The following is an 18828-nucleotide window of genomic DNA, read 5'->3' as shown; positions in this document are numbered from 1 at the left end:
TGAAAACAACTATAATAAAAACGATGTCTGTTGTTTTTTTCCCAGACAGATGCAGTTGAATTTTTAACATTTTATTTCTGGATTTAACATTAATAGATGGTCGAAAGCAAAAGAGCTGTAAGAATTCTAAAAATCTTTTAGAGCTCCTTGTATTTAAGTTTTCATGATCCATTTGAAAAAATGTTACATACTACAGTAATGAATGAATCTGTATATAGTAAATAATTTAATTTACAACTGCCATGTTTGTGATTTTTATCCATGTAAGGTATATCTTTTAAACATTAAAATCGATGTTTACATTTTAAGTCTTCATCTGTCGATTCCGATAATATCGTGCATCCCTAAATGGACTGATTATATAATTAATTTCAAATCATGTTAGAAGATTTTAGTCATACTGTCCACCCCTAGCAGCTAAAGGTAACAGTAAAGCACCAACAGCAAGCATCCCTGGTGAGCCGCAGCCGTGCTTTAAGAGCATCTGCTCTTGGAGGCTCTTACACTGTATGACAGAGAGCATGTATGGGCTGCCGACCAGCAGTATGGCTAAACAGACTGGTCGTCTCCCACTCTGTCCCAAGACACATGCAAATAGTCAGTGACACTCGCACATACAGGCACATACTCAAACACATATGCTAACACGTGTTTGCATCGCCAGAATACGCCTTGCTCGTCATGAGAACTGGCTAATTTTGGTTAAACCTTTTAACTTGAAGAGAGCCATTTTAACTACAAAAAAACACATCTGACACCAAATCCAACCTGACAAGCTGATTGCAGCCATTAGAGTAAAACACAGGTTGCTGAAGAATTTTTATGGTACTATGGTATTAAGCACATTGCCCTGATAAAGGACAGATCACAAGAAAAAAAAAGGCAAACCCTGAGCGGATGTGTGGTGAGATAGTGGGAACTTTAAAACGCCTTATCAAATCCATAAACACTGACACTACAAAAACAATATAGGGGTATGAAGGTGTGTGATGTGCACGTGGCTTGCCTGCGCTGTACAAACATATTCTCTGTATATACTCTGTATAATATATATATATATATACTCTGCATAAAAAATATAAGTCAAATTCTTAATTTACTTATTCTTAAGTAAATCATACTGAAATAATAACCAAAAATATCCACCTTATATTTCAGTGTGGGAGTAAGCTGTTTTCTGTGATTGTGTGAGACTTCTGATTCATTAGCCATAATGGGGAAATAACGAGAAGATAATACATTAAAATAATATGGTAAAACATACCAGTTTGCAGTTTCAAGCAGCATAACGAGCTGTTTTGTACAGTTAAAAATAACTGGAAGCGAATGACACCAGAAGCCAGACACATAAAATTTACATTAGCCGTTCTAATGTGAAAAATAAGGTGGATACAAAAATCATTGTAGTTTTTTATTTGTTTACTTACAATTCTGAAATTTCATCAACTTACTAACTTTTTGTGACCTTCATCTGAGAGAAACAGATTATCGAAAACTATAATATAAAAAAAGATATCACGCCATGGACCGTTAGCTGAACGTCTGATGCATGTTGCACACAAAATTGGAAACAGTTTCAAAGTTGTCAACAGATTGGTTGAATTATACAGAATTTCCAGAAGACGTGTGTTGCATTCTTTAATGTTTCACCTGAAAACAAAGATGGCGTGATGTCAAACCCCCTCAAGAAAGAAGAAAGCCGTTGTGTTTACAACTGTGACAGAGCGCTTATTAGGATCAACTAAACACTGGGTTTTCAAAAGTATGTGAAATATGAAAAATTTGTGCATAAACTCTTGAAAATACATCCAAGATTTTTACACCGGTTCGTTATTTCAGACATTTCCACGTCCCTAAACATGACACGGCACAAAACGAAACGTGATTGGTTGCTTTATTTGTCAGTCAGTCATATGGCCTCTTGAGCAGTCCTTGTCTATTCAAAGCAGCCAAGGTTCCCAGACCTTCTGCCTTCAGTCTTAAGGTCTGGTTACGTGAGACTAAATGATTGGAGAAGTCTGACATACTTGACCAGAGAAAAGTCTCTCATTTCACTAGATAACTGAGTTTTGACATCATGATTAAACATGACTAGCACATAACTAAATAAATATACATACATACATACATACATAAAACATGCATGAATGAATTGTTCACAATAATGTAATAATATATGATATACCTGGTGAGTTGTATTATCCTCAAATAGGCCCACAATTAAAAAAAGTGTTTTGTGGCTCAGTCCCATTCTCCCTTTTTCTTTACATGTTGTTGTTGTCACATTTAGTAACTTAATTAAGTATGAACATGAAATAATTTAAAATCATGTGAATAATGAATAATTGGAATTATATGCATAGAACTCATTAGATCAACTTTACTTGATCTAAATACAGTAGGTAATTGTGACAGTGGTGGCAAGTTTTAAGTCATGGAAGTTAAGGTCGCTCAAAAGACTTGAAATAGTTAACTGGATGAACTGAATTCAAAAACAGCCATGAAAACTTTCATTTTTCAAGTTTTCATTCTTTCAACTGCACTTACCCATACACACTGCTCTTTCCAAAGCAAGATAGAGATGTGATGCTCAGTTCACACTGGACGTTGAGGCTGTTTGGAATTAATCTCATAACAGTAGAAGCTTGAGGCCTCCTATCCTATTTATAGCACTCACAAAGAGACGGGCTGGATCCACGAGGTCATGCTGCTGTGGCCTCATGAGTGATACAACATGAGCCAATCACAGCTGGGGTCAGCCTCGAATTTGATTTGACCAAATGGAAGACCGCCATGAATATGTTATGACAGCAGGCATCACGAGCACCACTGCTTCCTTTCATCTTCACTCCCTCTGCCCCCTGTCTCTCTCTCCTACTCCCACCCCATCCTTCTCTCCTTCAGTGCACTCTCCCTGTCCCTTTCCTGTCCTCGGTCCACCTGTCTCTCTCCACAGAACGCCTAGACTCCTGCGACGACTCCCATCACGACGACAGGATTTAAACATAGACGACGACAAATGCCGTAATCTGTCATGGGCGATAAGCATCTCAGGAGCAGAAGGAGAGGGGGTGGGGTGAGCGCCGCGATGTGTGTGTCAACATCACATTCCACTGCATTCCATTCAATTACGGTGTTTATCCTTCGTTTGGTGTTCTGTATAAGCATAACATGGGACACACAAATATACAGCTGAAAAAGTGTCCGATAGCCTTCAGCGGCCCTATAAGGCCTGATTAAATGATCAGTTCACACACACACACACACACACACACAGGGGCAAACACGTAAACAAGTGCAGAGGGGACAGGAGAAGCCGGAAAAGTAGGGCAAGTGAAAGAGCAGACTGCGATAATCTGAATTTAAGAGGGAGAAACAAGGTCTCGCTGTGCTTAGTGTTGATGCTAATGAATTACCCTTGTTGGAGTTATCACTGGCTCTCGGCCCGTTCCCAGCATCACAGGAAATTTCAATTCCTGCTCTTTTGCAGATGTCCAGACCCCTGCTGCCAATCACAGTGCAGCAGCGCCAGCACTGCTGGGGAAATCTCTAACCCACAGACAGGGCCATAGCCAGGATTTTTCAAATACCGAGGTCATTTTTTCTAACTCAGGTCATTCGGACACGGACCGGGTTCTGTGTTTGGCATTGATCATCACTGCTGGATTGACTAATTTGAAATTTCGGGAAAAAATACAGAGGACATGACCTCGGTGTCCTCAATGGTAGATACGGCACTGCCCACAGGCCCATCCAAAACCAGCACACAAAAGCCTTTCACACTGCGCTTGATTCATCGTCATTCTAAATCCCACATTTCCATTACGTTCCTAATTTTAAATGATGTAATGGGGTAAAGGAACATTTCACACTTGCAATTTATATAAGCAGGGCTAACACCAATTTTTACCCGGGGGTTATGAAACCCTGCTCTGGAGCAGAGTTAGCACTGTTTTTGCTGTGTTAACCCTGCATTGCAATGCCAAACTTGTGCAGAGCGAACTAATTTGAACTTTGTCTCAGTATGTCATAAATAGAACAAGGCAGCAGTTTACTGTTGGGCATTTGTCGTGTCACACCGTGCCACATTCAGTGTAGACAGCATCACTGATTATAATGGAGTCTATAGTATTTTGTCGTGCCGCTCCATTCGTAGACACGGTTAGAATGTTAAGGCTTGATACTTAGAAACAAACAACCAATCGAGTGCCTCATATTCACATGCTCTGGACTGTCATAGAAACACTGCGCAATGTATAGCAGTTGTTTCAATGTTTGAGGAGAAAAATGTCAAATGGTAACAGAAAATGTGACAATTGGAGTCTGAAACAGCAATTTGTAATGAGAAAAGTACTTTTAGGAAAAATTTGTTTCATCAGCGAAATCCAGTCATTCCAATAGGAATCTGTGCAATCGGGTGTTTGGATGGGAAAGTTTGTCAAGCAGATTTCACTTGTGTTCAAGGTTGTCACATGAATTCAACACCTTAACCAACAGAAAGCTGCTTGGTGTTTGGTGTCAGTTGTGCTGTATACATCTATTGACAACAGACGTTTTTGCTTGCAAATTTTCACTCAAATTTCACTAATGCGACTGCACTTACAGTACAGTCAGCAATATATTGAGCATGCACAATGCTAGAGCCGTTATGTAAACAGGTTGCATGCTGTGTTTGTCCAACCAATGACACTGACACCGCATATATGCATATAAGAACAATAACCTGCAGTTGAAAAAAAACAGCATATGGTTAGGTACACTCTAAAAAATGCTGGTTTAAAAACAACCCAACTTGGGTTATTTGTCAACCCAGCACTGGGTAAATACTGGACAGAACACATGCTGGGTTATTTTGACCCAGATGGTTGGGTTAAATGTTTTCACCCAACATGCTGGGTTGTTTTATTTAAGTCAAATATTGTACTGCCGGCTTAAAATAGGCTGGACATTAAAAATCACACACAGAATTACTAGAGGCAACAGCAATAATCAAAGGATGGACATTTATTATTAAGCAAGAACAAAATGGGCATGGACAAAATACAAGACAAATTGAATTTATTTGTGTGAATACAGCATAGTTTACAATATATTACAATTCGTTTATCAAGCATTTTAGAAATAAAAAAATTAAACATTTAAAAGGGTCATCGGATGCCCATTTTCCACAATTTTATATAATTCTTTAGGGTCTTAATGAAAAGTCTGTAGCATAGTTTGATGAAAATTTCTGAATAAAATTTCTGAATGAAAATGTATTTTCTTTAAAAGTAGCATTTTAGTTTAAGCGTATTTAACCTTTCCGGCGTAATAATCAAGGAACTTTGCTGCCATACCATGGGTGCAGCAGGCGCAACTATTTCAGGTATGAAAAGCCCTAAATATCTCGAATCTGAGGATAGTAGATTCAGTCCCAGCATGGAAGGCAGTCCTGAGGTACACAGGGAATCTTAGGCCTTTAAATGCCACGAGAGGCGGGAGTTTTATCCCATGACTGTTCTGCTTACAGACTGGGCCTCCAGATCAGACAAGCTGCATCTCCCAAATCAGCTTCACAGAGGTCAAGAGATGCTCCCGAGGGACTGAAGATGTGTCCATTACTGTAACTCAGCACTGTGATGTAATGACCAGATCTGTCAGACCCTTGTCGATTCCTGCAGTGCCCTGGCATCAATAATGCAAGAGCCCGTTCTAAGTTTGCCATGAATTATCCGCTGCGGTTTCGGTAAAAAAACAATTACAGTATATTAAATACAGCTCAGCACTGATGCTACACATCAGGAATGTGTTTTGACTGAAAGAGACATTTTAAGCATCACAGCAAGTACCAATTGCAGGATCCCTGGTACCACCCCGAATCTATATTTTTTTAACAAAATGTTAGTTGTCTGCAGGTTATGTAATGCGGGTGACTCAGAAACAGCAGTTTCCAGTCCAGTTCACACATGACCAGACCACAGTCGACTCCAACCGAGCAGGCCGACGCATCCTCTCGCTCTTTCTTTCTCTCAAAGGATATTCATTTTGTAAGCTATACTGTGTGCAACCTCAAAATCACGACACACTAAACCAGCAAACATAAAAATACCACATCATAAATTCAGAGGATGCAGTAATTCTACTTATCTGCGAGCCGATTCTTTGGACCAAGTGATAATGTTGTCCAAATGACTAATGTTTAGCATGGTGACGTGTATTTGCGAGCTAATTCATTATAGGTTTATACAAGCGAACGCAATATTGTCTTGGATCATGGTTCAGTGTGACAGTCAGAGCCATATTCTGCTGATACCGCAGCCATCTGGCCTTCCCCAGTGAGCAGGATTGCCACTTTCTCATAATTATCTGGTGGGTTGAAGCAAGTCTATCTAGGGCTTACAAATCCAGGGTATATACAGCAATCCTTAAGTTAAATTTACTACTTTTTAATACCTTTTTTACTACCTTCAGAATTTTTTTTTAAAACCATCACGACACTGAATTGCAAGTGTTAATCAGCAACCTTTCTATTATTTACACAGATTTTGACATATATAACATACAAAAAAGAATAGATTTAGAGACTGATGTTGACAACATATTGCACATATTTATTTCACTTCGTAAATAAAAATAAAACAAACTACATAAAATGTGCAATGGAGAGAATGGATAGTTCCAGCACACTGGCTGGCATTCACTGCAAGTTGCTGATTCACAAACTGGCATCTTGTATGAACTGTTGCTGATTCACAAACTGGCATCTTCTATGAACTGTTGCTGATTCACAAACTGGCATCCACTACATGAACTGGTGAACTATTGTTTGCACTTGTGCTATACGCCTAATATGAACTTGTGGGCATAAAATCCTATGGCAAGTGCCTTAATTCCATGGCCTATTCCTCAATAGTTTTGTCCATTTTGACCAGTTCCTCTTTCTTCTCCTTGTGTCTCCTTCTAAGTGTGTTTGATTTGGTGATTAGATGGGCCATTTTTGACCCAGCTTTCCCCTCTGCCTCCTCGGCCAATTTGTTGGCATCATTTTCAAGGATGGCACAGACTTCGTCCAGGACTCTGCGTTGCTGCTTGAGCTCCTGTAGTTCGTCCTCTGCGGCCTTCCTTTTCTGTGTTTGAGCATCACTCTCCCTCTTTTTACGCTCTTGCTCCAGGTAGAGCCTGTACTGGGACCTTGCTGAGGCCACAGAAGCCAGCAGGTCCTTGGTTAAAGGCACCTTGAGGACACCACCACAGCTACTGACATTGTCACAGATTAACCTCAGTGCCTCCAAGGATTCACCTAGAAGGTTACAGGTTTCCACCTCCTTGTTAATGGAGAAGCCCCTCTCCACGGTGGCTTGTCCATGTGAAAGAAGTAAAACGCTCTGGCAGAATCTCAACAGGTCCATGTAGGATGGGCTGAGGGTCAAGTGTAGAAACACATCCACACATTGCTTGAAAGGCTGGAAAGAGCGGAATTGTTCACCTCTGCCCTCAAGAGACAGCAATGATGTAAACTGCTGAATGATTACATCACCTACAACATAGACAAAGAAATTAAGTTAATTAATAGGTCATTTAAATTTAGTAGTCCCAGTTGGCCTATCAGACCATTTGGCAATACATACATCACAACATCATGTTATAACATCTAAGTAGAGCTAGGAATGTGTAAGGCTTCTTCTGAACTTATTAATTTGATAAAGCATTGACACTTCCTGACTGTTGAGAGGAGAATGCAGAAAACCATCTTGCTAACACACACTTCTCACACAAGGCTTTAATCAATCTGAATAACCTATGCACTTTGACTGTCCCTATACAATATCTTCTGACCAGCTGGGATGCCACCTGCCAAATGTTTGCCCTGGAGGAATGTTTGCACTATTCCCTTCATCTGTCTGATGCACCAATCGGGATCTCTGTGCATTCTTGAAGGGTCCAAGCATGCAATCTGACTGACCACTTTTAATTTCAGGGGGCTTTTCTCCTGTAGCTTCACAACAACCTTAACCAGGCCCTGTAAACATTCTCGCCTGAAGGTGAGCACAGAAAGCTCACCAACCTTGAATCCTGGTTTGCTCTGAAGTTCCTAACAAATGAGGAACATTAGTGAATGTTCACTGCAAATGCTTTGGAAAATAATTTGTTTTACTTATTTATCCCTATTTCTTTTTCATCTTCTTATTACTATTAATTTGAGTAGTAGTAGTTGTAGTAGCAGCCTAAACATAGTAGTAGCAGTAGTAGTACTACTAAATGACAGAAGTTAATTTTACAACATACATCCTGGTTCTTTGTGCAGGCAACCCAAAACACATGTGCATCTCTAGGGGGGGGGGGGGGGGGGGGGGGGGGGGAATAAGAAAATTACCTTGATAGCAGATTCTGCTCCCAGGCCTATGTCTACACTCTTTGGGGAGACCAAGTTCTTTTCATCTGTTAGATCTATTTTGATCAGCTGCAGGGGTGTGAGGTCCTGGGTGAGCTCTCGTTGAACGAACCACCTCAGTAAACTCTTAAAATTACAAAACAAGCAGTTAGTAATCCAACAATTTACACAGATTCACCAAATGCAATCAATTTTATAAAATATTTAATGATCATTACCATCAGCAGCTCAGTCAAATCTTTTGCCAAGAAGGGCAACAATGGCTCATCAGTTTGGAACTTTGTCAAGAAGGGATTGAAAGTTCTTGCAATTGCCAGAAAAAAAATTGAATTTTGCAGTTAACACCTTTAAAAATTACATAAATGTATTATGTATTTTTATTTAACTTAGTGAGTGTATAAATCAGCAGCAAAAAGTAATTCTTGAAAAAATCTGCAGTCATTTTATTAATCTAAACATGTTAATAAAAACAAATAATATTACTATTAGTACTCTTATAAAATTCAATCAGGCAATCAAACATTTCACAATTTTATATTTATATATGAATGTCAAGAATTCAGAAGTGTGTATATTTATATAGCCTACACTACACTACACATAAATAATACACAATTAAATTATGCTTATTTTAAATGTATTGAGCAGGTTAAGTATAAAAAATATAGGCTTTTAATAATCTTTCAGTGCGCAAAACCATGATAATATGAAACGCTTCAAAACAGAGCGCACAAAGCGCATATGCGCATCGCGGGTGCAGAATGATGTGCTCAAAGCAACACGGAGTCACAGCAAGTGCGCATTTAAAAGTTCACGGCACAAAGCGAAGAAATGTCGAGCGCACAAATCCTAGTGTATATCTGTCCAACAGTTTATTTATCATTTGTTTCTTCAAGAGTTTTAAATTCCAGTTATTGTGCGTTTGATGCCGATTCATAGTCCTTGTGTGTGTGATCTAACAGTAAATTACAACAGTAAATTATCCAACATCATCCTATAATATACAAAATCTTTGAGAATAAATAACTCTTCAAATGAGTGATCACAGGATACCGCGTAAGTAGGGCTATATAAAAAAGAACTTACCTTTATGTGATGCAACAAATCTTCTGCCCTTCCATGTCCCAAAAACTGAGATCCAAACTATCTGGATTGGACACGGTCATCCTCCCAGTATCGAACATGGATGTCAAGCTGTTTTTTCTTTGACGCCTGATTGAGGCACTCATCAAACATCAACACGAATGGCCCAGCCAACTTCTGTGTTCTGAGATGTTGCCGAACGACCACTGAATATGACGTCAGCATCAAACATAAGTTGAGACGGAGACGAAAGATCTTTGATCATGTCCCCAGATATGCTAAAGCCCATATTTAAGCGAACTAACGCGAACGCAGATAGAATTTCAATCAGAATAGGACACCTGATAGTCTGAAAAAATAATACCTAATTTGGAAAAAATAATACCTTTGAGGCCACATTTAATACTTTTAATGGCCTTAAATTTGTCAATTTTGATTTATCACTTTTTAATACTTTTTAAAACCCCGCGGATACCCTGAAATCCCTGGTGACATCGTACATCAGGTAGGACAACAGGAAACCCTACCTCAAACATAACAGGTGGATGGCATACATATTAACTGAGGGATGCTCTTCATATCTCTCAAACCCCAGCTGTGGTAATGCACTCGGCTCAGCTCGGATTTGTTTGCTGTCCTCAATTTGAACTAGACTCTCCCTGGTGTGCTTTCTGCTGCCCAGCCTACATTATCTCACCCATCTATTGCTCTGACAACGGTCTTTGTGATGTCTCTGGTGTCATTGTGTGTGTGCATGCGAATGAGAGTGTGTGTAGATGCATATGCGAGGATCTGACAACTCGGTGACACAAGTGTGTCGTTTTCTCTCAGAACTGCCGCCCGTTGAGACGAGAGTCCGCAGTGCTCACGCACAAGCATTTAGACACGCTTACATACTCAGAGAGGGTCCAAGATCCCTTGACGGATGTCACTACACAGCTTATCATCAAAATGTGAGAATGGGAATGAAGGCTGCCGCTGTGGAGTGAGTTGATTCAGGTTGTCTGTCTGATAACGCACAGAATTCAGGACTCCTCACACCTCCACGCAGATGCAACACGATTCCTAGTGGAATGCGCTGATGCTAAACAGCAGACGCACAGAGGACTGTGAGAACTGACCCCTTTGCAGACAACCAAAGGCAGCTTGGGAATTTAAAATGTTTCCTTGCATCAAGAAATACATTGTCAGAGAAACATTATGCCAATGGCTTTTTGTTCTTATTAGCATTTGAAAGTAAGGGCGGGAGGGGGGGGGGGGGGGGGGGGGGGGCTATTTTACCTGGCATTGAAGAGGCAAATATTCATATAAAATAACACAATGTATTTGCACAGTGTACAGTGTACTTATTTGCACAATGTACTTCACATTCAAAGAATGGAGATCCATTCTAGAATCATTTTATTTTCATTTTCAAATTGGTTATAATGTTTTAATCTCCAGCTCTAACCTGCTGTGAACTTTCTGAAGCCCGTCGGATTTTGTTTTCTAAGCAATCTAGAAAAACATTTCAGCACAGAAAATGATAAATAAAAAGAAAAAGTATTTAACACAGAGCAAAAATTCCCAAAATAGCATCACTGTCTCTATCAGAGATAACAGTTTAGCTTTTGCCAAGCTTTGCAGTTCGCCACTGTTTTAGTGCTGGTTGGTATGAATGTACTTTTTATGCAATGGTTTCAATTGGTAGGGATACTGGTATAGCATTTACTCCATAGTATACCTCCATTGAGATTTAAAACATCTCTTTCATTGATTATAATAAGAGTTTGGGCTCAATGTGCCACTCCACTAAGATTACAGCTGCAAAGAAAGTTATTAGAGATTCAGATGTATTACTTCAGTGGATACTGTATATCGGCTATAATACAATGCGTTCAAACATGCCTCATCCAATCAGGCTTACACTGCATTATTATTTTGACTATTTGGATTTTAACTCAAGTGTTACTAATTTAAAGGGGACATTAGATGCTAAATGCAGTGTGTGGACACAACCACACTACAATGATAGAAATGCATTCACTCCTTTTTTAAAATCCCCCCAAAGCCTAAACAGTCTCAATAATCAAGCCGTTTTGATTTTGTGAACAGTATGACGTCATACTACTCAGATCTCACCCACGCCGGCTGACAGACTGTCTCATATTAGCATATTTACATCCTTAGCCAGTTGTATGCTGTCTGCCATTTTCTCCGTGCTCGAGCAACTCTAGCGACAACAATCTCTCGTGTTTTGTAGACATTTGTGGACGTAAATATGAATATAAGTCTTCATTTTCTCCCAAGAGCCCCTGAGAACCCAGTGGATTAGTTTTGTTTTTGATGGTAACGTGCCACCAAAAAACAGAAGGGTGGGGTGAGCAATAGCTCATTATCATTTTTGACAGGGTAAAAAGGGTGTTGTTTTACACGACCACTGAGGAATTTTAACCAAAGTATGTTGCAGAAATTTCATGAAGACCCTAAAGAATCATACCAACTTGTGGAAAATGGGCATCTGATTTTTTTGCACTAATTACATATGTATCATTAACTTCTTGTCAATGATCTTTTGATTTACATCTAGTGTTTATATATAATTCACAATATAAGTTGCATATATAAGTATACTTACTGTGTGTAAATAAAGTCAGTCTGCTTCACTGCAAAAGCAGGTGTTCAACAGCTATGTGAATCTACTCCATCAGCATCTGGCACTTACTTCAGACCTAAATAAAGCTAGAATTCAATCCTCTAATCATATCTGTTACAGTGGATGTTGTGTACTGTGTAAAAGCTCCTGGTTTTGCTCTTCCAGGCATTAGGCAGAGAGGTAAGGGCAGGTCAAAAGAAGGTGAGCATGGTGCAGCTTAGCTTGTTGGTGCACAAAGAAAAACAGATGTTGCTAACCGTGACATCACATGCCCAAACCTGAGGGCCAACGTTATCCGTGAAGCTGGATGCCTAATGCTTTCTCATTAAAGCACTCGACTGAGCTACAGTAATATGAAGGTTATAGACGAGCACAGGAACACATTATTTCTCTCATATGGGAAACAAAAGCCTTACAGGAATACTGTAAGTCTGAATGCAACATGAAGTGTTAAATCCTGTCACCATTTACTCACCCTCACGTTGTTGTTGTTTTTGTCTTCCATGAAACACAAACATTTCGAAAACTGTGCAGATTGTTTTTTTCCATGAAAATAAAATGAATGGAAACTGGAACGTTCACGTTTTTATTTTCCATGGAAGAAATTCAAATTGACTTGGAACCACATGAGGGGGAGTAAATGAATTAGAATTTTTTTACTGTCTATCTTTAAGCTCTATCGCTCCGTCCAGTTGATTTCCACAACAAATAATATTGAATTGTCTCTGACAAAATGCATTAAAAGAAATGCACTTACAATGGAAGTATGTGGGGGAATTGTACAGAGCCAGAAGAACCATGAAAAATATACAATTAGCCCCTGCCCCTTTAAATAGGAACACTAGAGTGCCCTTCCTTGCAGTTAGTATAATTTCTAAAGTGACTATAAAAATAAACTGTCGCCATGCTTTTTTTATTTCTTAGACTGAGGGATTAAAAAAAGCGTTCCAGTCTTACCAAATAACATCTTGTACAAGCAACATATACATTTCTAATATTGTAGCAGATTTTTACCAGTGTCAAATGTGAGATGGATGGGAATGTAAATGCATGGTTTCCTCCAGGTATTATATATCTATTATCTCCTCTGTTTTGCCTCATTTCCCCACATCTGGAGTGCAGCACATTTGAAGAGGGTCTCACGCTACAAGCATGGAGTAATCCCATTAAACATTTTCAGAGGCTTTAACTTGTTAATAATCGTGTAGATCTCAGATAGCCAGGCTAATTACTCAGAGCAGAGATGGAGCAGAGGGAAACCGCAGGTATCTTGAGAGCAGGCGGACATGTCTGGGTGTGAGCTAAAAGGCTGGTGTGCTACTGTAAAGTGTCGTGGGGAACTAATGGATGGCATAGAGAATGCAAGAGCTTCGTGAAAGGCAGCAGTATCATTTACAGGGCTGTACCCGCAGGGAATGGGAGAAGTAATAAGTGACGGCAGAAAGTCTAATGGCGGGCAGTTCATTCAGCCACTGGGGAAATGGAAGAGAGGGGAGAATTAGATGAATTTGCCGGTCCTCTAATGATCCCTGCGGACATGCACGGGAGTGGGGAGAAATGATAGATTTAAAGATAGGCCAGTGGTGTGATTAACTCAGCAGTGAGCACGAGCAAAGTGCGTGAGAGACAATGTAAGTGGCACACAAGGCCCGGAGAAGAAAGCAAGCACAATGGGGAGCACAAAAGGCGACTGGAGAAAAGAGAAAGCAAGGGGTACGGAGAGAAAATCAGACAAATAAGATGATAAGGAGAAGAGAGAGATAGAAAAGTAGTGAGCGGACGGCTGAGATCGAAGTCAGTAATTACCACGCACAAAGAATCATACGGACTGCTTGATGTGGAGGGAGGACGCTGAGTAGAGGAAACACAGGCACGCATATGCTCAAAGCCAGAGATATGAGTGAGAGACACTCGTCTGTCAAAAGAGGAAGGAGGGGCCAAAGCCACCAGACAATAACAGAGACTCAAGTGTCGGTGGGTTTCAAAAAATCAGCGAGCGATCGTCGGGACAAACAAAGATAACATTTGAAAGAAACAGAAAAAAACACTCAAACGCAGGATACGGAGCATGTTGAGTGCTTTGAAGTATGAAAAATTCTGAGAATCAAGAGGGCAGCAAAGGCAAAAAAATGTGGAGCCTTGGAAAGCAATATATGGGAGGATAGATTGCATTTTCGGCGGCAGATTTGCAAAGAAGATGCCTTGGGATGAACCATAATAATGGCCATTAGTGTGTACCTCTGGACTGGTTTGCATAGGGTACGAAGTATATTTACACAACATGTTACATTTGAAACGTCAATGCAATTGTTGAGCTAATTAATCGCAGGTGTATCTAATTAAGCACATAACAAGCTTGGCGGCTTTCCAGTAGACTGTCAAATAAACACAGCGTAGTACATCTATAGATTCATTTCTAGGCGCAAAAAAGCAGACCGGGCCGAGGAGTAATCGAAAACCTTCATAAACTCATAAACAACAACTGGGACTATATGGGACATTGTGATTTACAGGAAATGTGTGGGTTCTCTGAGATGGCAGCTTATTGAAAGTGTAAATCCACTACACATTTAGCAGCAATAAAACATATTTGCCTCAGCATATTAAAACAACATACTGCGCATACTGCAACAACTTTTTGGGAAAAATGTATCTATTTTACACAAGCACAAAAATGTAACCATAGCAACAGAACTGCAGGATGAGCTGTTCTTCTGTTCAGCGTCGGTCATTTTCTCCTCAGTGGTAACTTCCACTGAGTGCACTGGGGTATGGGACACGTTCAATAATGCTACCTTCTTTTCAAGGTAAGGTTTCACAAATTCATTTCATGTGAAAGAAATAAAAGCTGCCAGACAGCCTTTGTCATCTGAGAAACGGTACTGCACGGAGTCCTATCAAGTTTTAATGACTGAAAGCAGAGCCGGTGAGTTTGGGAATATGAGTGACAGTCCAATATTTCAGTGGGAGGTACGGTTAAAAAGGCTCAAAAAGAGTACAGGCTATGGCTGGAAGGGAGTAAACAGAGGGATGTGATTACATTGAATAGTAAATCAAAAATATTTCCACCGACAAAAATAAAGCCGAACGATCAATCTTCAGCACCAAAGGTGTTCAAAGCTCTATTTGGAGTCATGGTGTTTCTAATGAAATCAGTTATCATGCTTCCTCTAAAACTGGTATATTAAAAAGTAATGGACAAGTGTACACAGGTGGGGAAAATACTATCAGAGAGAACAATGGGCTTCTTTTGGCTCAAGGGGTCCGAGAGCCTGAAGATCCTGAGGGAACTGCTGATTACTTCTCTAGTTGGTGTGCTTGGTCACATCGCCTCCAGTGATTGAACTGAGAGCAGATATACCCCTATCGGTTTACTTTCCATTTTATTTAACATCTTCTAGAAACTTGTATAAGATAAGACTGTTCCTACAAACATCTACCTGGAAATGGTTCAGACCATCTCCGCCAACATTGCTTATTTAAAGGAATTCCATTAAACTCAATCGACTTTTCCCAAATCCACAATTTTGAACTTCATCTTCAAACGTGTCGCATGGCAAAACATGAGGCATTAGTGTATCATCGGGCATGCAGCTGTGTATGAGGTTGATTTAAGTTTAGCCCCAGGCACAGAGGAACAGATGATATGGAGGGGGTCCTCTAGACTCAAAACAGTATATTACTTAAGATCAATAAATACTCCACCCCCCACCACCATCTCTGTGATGTGACCATACATGCAAATTGCTCATTATCATCCGCGTCTTTCTCCAAAGCCTACAGCAACGCATGCGCAAACACACCCGCACACAAACACACATACATATACACCATCCCATCCATACATAAGTCAACAGCCTGATATCCAGCAAAAATATGCATATCTTAAAAGCATACGACATACACAGGTTTGAGGTTTATAAATATCTGTTTTTTATCGGTTTTGATGTCAAAACATAAACAGAGACGCACACAAGACACCGAATAAGCTAACAGAAAGCCATTACAGGTATTTACATACAAAAGAATCTGGATACTTTACGGTATACTTATATCAAGCATTAGGCTATATTCTATATAGCAAATATCGGCTGTGTGCTTGTTTATGTTGTCGCAAATTGTAAAGTGGATTATCGCCCAGCTCTGTGTATGAAGTTGGATATATTATATCCAAATTTATCCACATAAATACAGTATACTCGCATAAAATAATATATACTATATTGCAATTCTTAATTGCTTGCCTTATATTTAGTTGCAAAATTTAACTATATTATCTCAACAGCTTGATTGCTTGTATTGTCGCAAAATGTAAACTATATTATTGCCCAGCTCTAATCTGCTAAATATACAAAATTAATAATACTGTGATTTTCTGTAAAGCTGCCTTGAAACAATGTGTACTGTGAAAAATTCTATACAAATAAATATAATGAGCATATCAGGCTTAGCTTAAACTGGTTATGACCTTTAATCAATTAAAAAAATCTGTTTAAACAGGTTTCGTGACCTCACATTGTCAAGTTATTAAGAATAATGCTTTGAGGATTTTGCATGTAAACACGCTTATTGACACAACACTTACAGGATGACCTTTGGAGACCTATGCCTTTGCTGGCAGATCATATTACAAAATGTGATGAGTGCGATGAGGTAGTGAGCAGATAGACATGGACATCTCACTCTGCTTCATGAGACATCACATCAGCAGAGCCACATGCACTCACACGCAGCTTTATCTGTCTCTCGCTCTCTATTTCTAGCATTGTGCCACCCGCCCACAGTAGAAGCCGGACAGTCCGAGCCAGAGCTGCTGCACTAATTCTTGGACTGGCTGTGAGCGTGTCCTGGGGAAGGGAATACAAATCAGGCTTTACTATACAGTCAGGCAGAGCTGGCCTGTCTCCCAGGAGCCTGCCGTGCCGGCCGTCTGTGGCCTAGGCAAAAGTTGACAGGAAGGAAACCAGGGCTTCGGCTCTCGGCCTCCCCTGAGGCTCATAGCCTCACAGAAGCGGATTATTACAGTAATAATCACCCAATTTGGTGAGAAGCCACTCAACAGAAAGGCACATTTTGCCTCTTCCAGCACTAACATCAGTCTGTATACGCATCAGTCTACGTACAAGCACAGCAAGCAACACCCACACTCATCCTTGAAGGTAAAAGCAGTGTATTGTATGCTACAGCATGTCGTGCAAACCCACAAAATCGACATTGAATGTCAGGCTGACAAATGCGTTTCTCTGTGAAAAACTAATTTGAGCTGATTATTTATAACAGCGCTACACAGTGCTGTGGTAGTGCAATTCAAAATCCAAGGCATGCAGAGCTTCTGGTGTTTCTGTGCATGCTTCGGCTTGCATTGATACACTTTTGAATCTCCAAAGAACTATTTAGTGAGCATTTCTTAAAAGAACCATTTTTTTCTTAGTGTGAAGATCATTTTAATAATCTAAAGAATCCCTTTTTCACTATAAGGAACCTTTTGTGCAATGGTAAGATTTTGTGAATGCTAAACGTTCTTTTTGGAACCACAGATGCCAGTAAAGAATCTTTATTTTTAAAAGCGTATTATATTATAATGTTATTATGAAGTTTATCATTCTTATATATATTATCATAAAGCCAGAAGAGAGAGACAGAAGCACAAAACTGTACACTAAAATCATAGCATGTTACAGTAAAAAAATACATTGTCTTAAACCCCCTATTTTGTCACTAATTTGATGCTTAAGTGCTTGATTAGATCGTGCTAATTATTTTGGCATGCGCATATGGTGTCTGCACGTGCCAAGAGCGAAAGCGCATATGCCATGATCCTAAATGACTGTAATATTCGTGCTTTTTTACCGCTACACTTTATCAGTCACATTAGACTTTGTGGTGTCCACAACGGGGGCCCGGGCTCTCCAAAACCCTATTGTGTGCGCTTCTTCTACACTTTTAATTCAGCTGATTAGCATTATTAGTAATCGGTTATGCCATCAGCTGCTCATAACTCGGAGTTACTTCTGGGGGTCACGTTTGAGGCATTTCAAACTCACGCTCTCTCTGAGAGATGCTGGAGCCGTTACGCATAACGTACCATCAAGGATGCCCACGCGTCCCGCCTCTCCACACAAAGCAATATTAACCCTTCCAGCATCATTATTGTCAGTTTGGGCGTCCATCACACAGAAATAGCCCGTTTGCTCACACGGCTTTCTTACCGCTTGTTCCCAGCGCAGTTGCTCATGGACGCGCTGGTGGTTCCGTGGAAAGACGATGGCCAAGACATGCGGGACTTCTTGAGCCCCGGCCGGTCACTCGTGTCCATGGCATTTGAGCGCTCTATCTGTCGGTGGTGATGCCGGTCGGTGTCAGAGTAACCGCGGTGTTTGATTTTGATGGGGGTCCGTGGCTGTCTCCACAGATGCTGGGGAGGCTTGAGGGTCGCCTGACCCTCCCGGGGAACCGGCAGCGAAAGAGACAGGCTCTTTTTAGAGCAAGGTGGCGGTTCCATCATTGTGCAAAATTAATAGATGTACCGAACGCAAGAGTGTTAAGAGGAATAAAAACAATATGGCTATGTATTCGTTAAGAAATCAACCCGTCTACTGTCCGTAGCTGACTAGTCTCCATGTCTAACAGCGCAGTGTGAAGCAGGTCCAAAGAAGATTCAGTGCTTTTGTGAGAACTAATCACAGTGTTCAGATAACAGGTGATGGCGCAATGTCGTCCTGTCTTCTTGTCATCTCCG

General features: G+C 40.2%; 2 protein-coding genes across 2 annotated transcripts in view; both read right to left on the bottom strand.

The window, feature by feature from the left end:
• LOC306849482 (3',5'-cyclic-AMP phosphodiesterase 4C-like) overlaps positions 1-18594 on the bottom strand; it is a gene marked incomplete at both ends in the record, with an annotated part of 46747 nt that extends 28153 nt beyond the window's left edge. The window contains one exon of the mRNA XM_079384537.1: positions 18299-18594. Within this exon, the coding sequence (XP_079240663.1) occupies positions 18299-18594 (296 nt within the window). The remainder of the gene's footprint in view (positions 1-18298) is intronic.
• LOC306849486 (uncharacterized protein) lies at positions 6847-8682 on the bottom strand. Its single transcript, XM_079384547.1, has 3 exons — positions 8590-8682; positions 8354-8497; positions 6847-7516 (listed from the first exon to the last, which is right to left on the bottom strand). Exon 3 carries the CDS (start codon positions 7386-7388, stop codon positions 6879-6881), a length of 510 nt encoding a protein of 169 aa, XP_079240673.1. The 5' UTR covers positions 7389-7516; positions 8354-8497; positions 8590-8682; the 3' UTR covers positions 6847-6878.
• Positions 18595-18828: the final 234 nt, after the last annotated feature.

The sequence above is a fragment of the Barbus barbus genome (assembly GCF_936440315.1).
Source record: "Barbus barbus genome assembly, chromosome: 3".
In the NCBI taxonomy this organism is placed as follows: Eukaryota; Metazoa; Chordata; class Actinopteri; order Cypriniformes; family Cyprinidae; genus Barbus; species Barbus barbus.
This window is presented reverse-complemented; position numbering and strand designations above follow the sequence as displayed.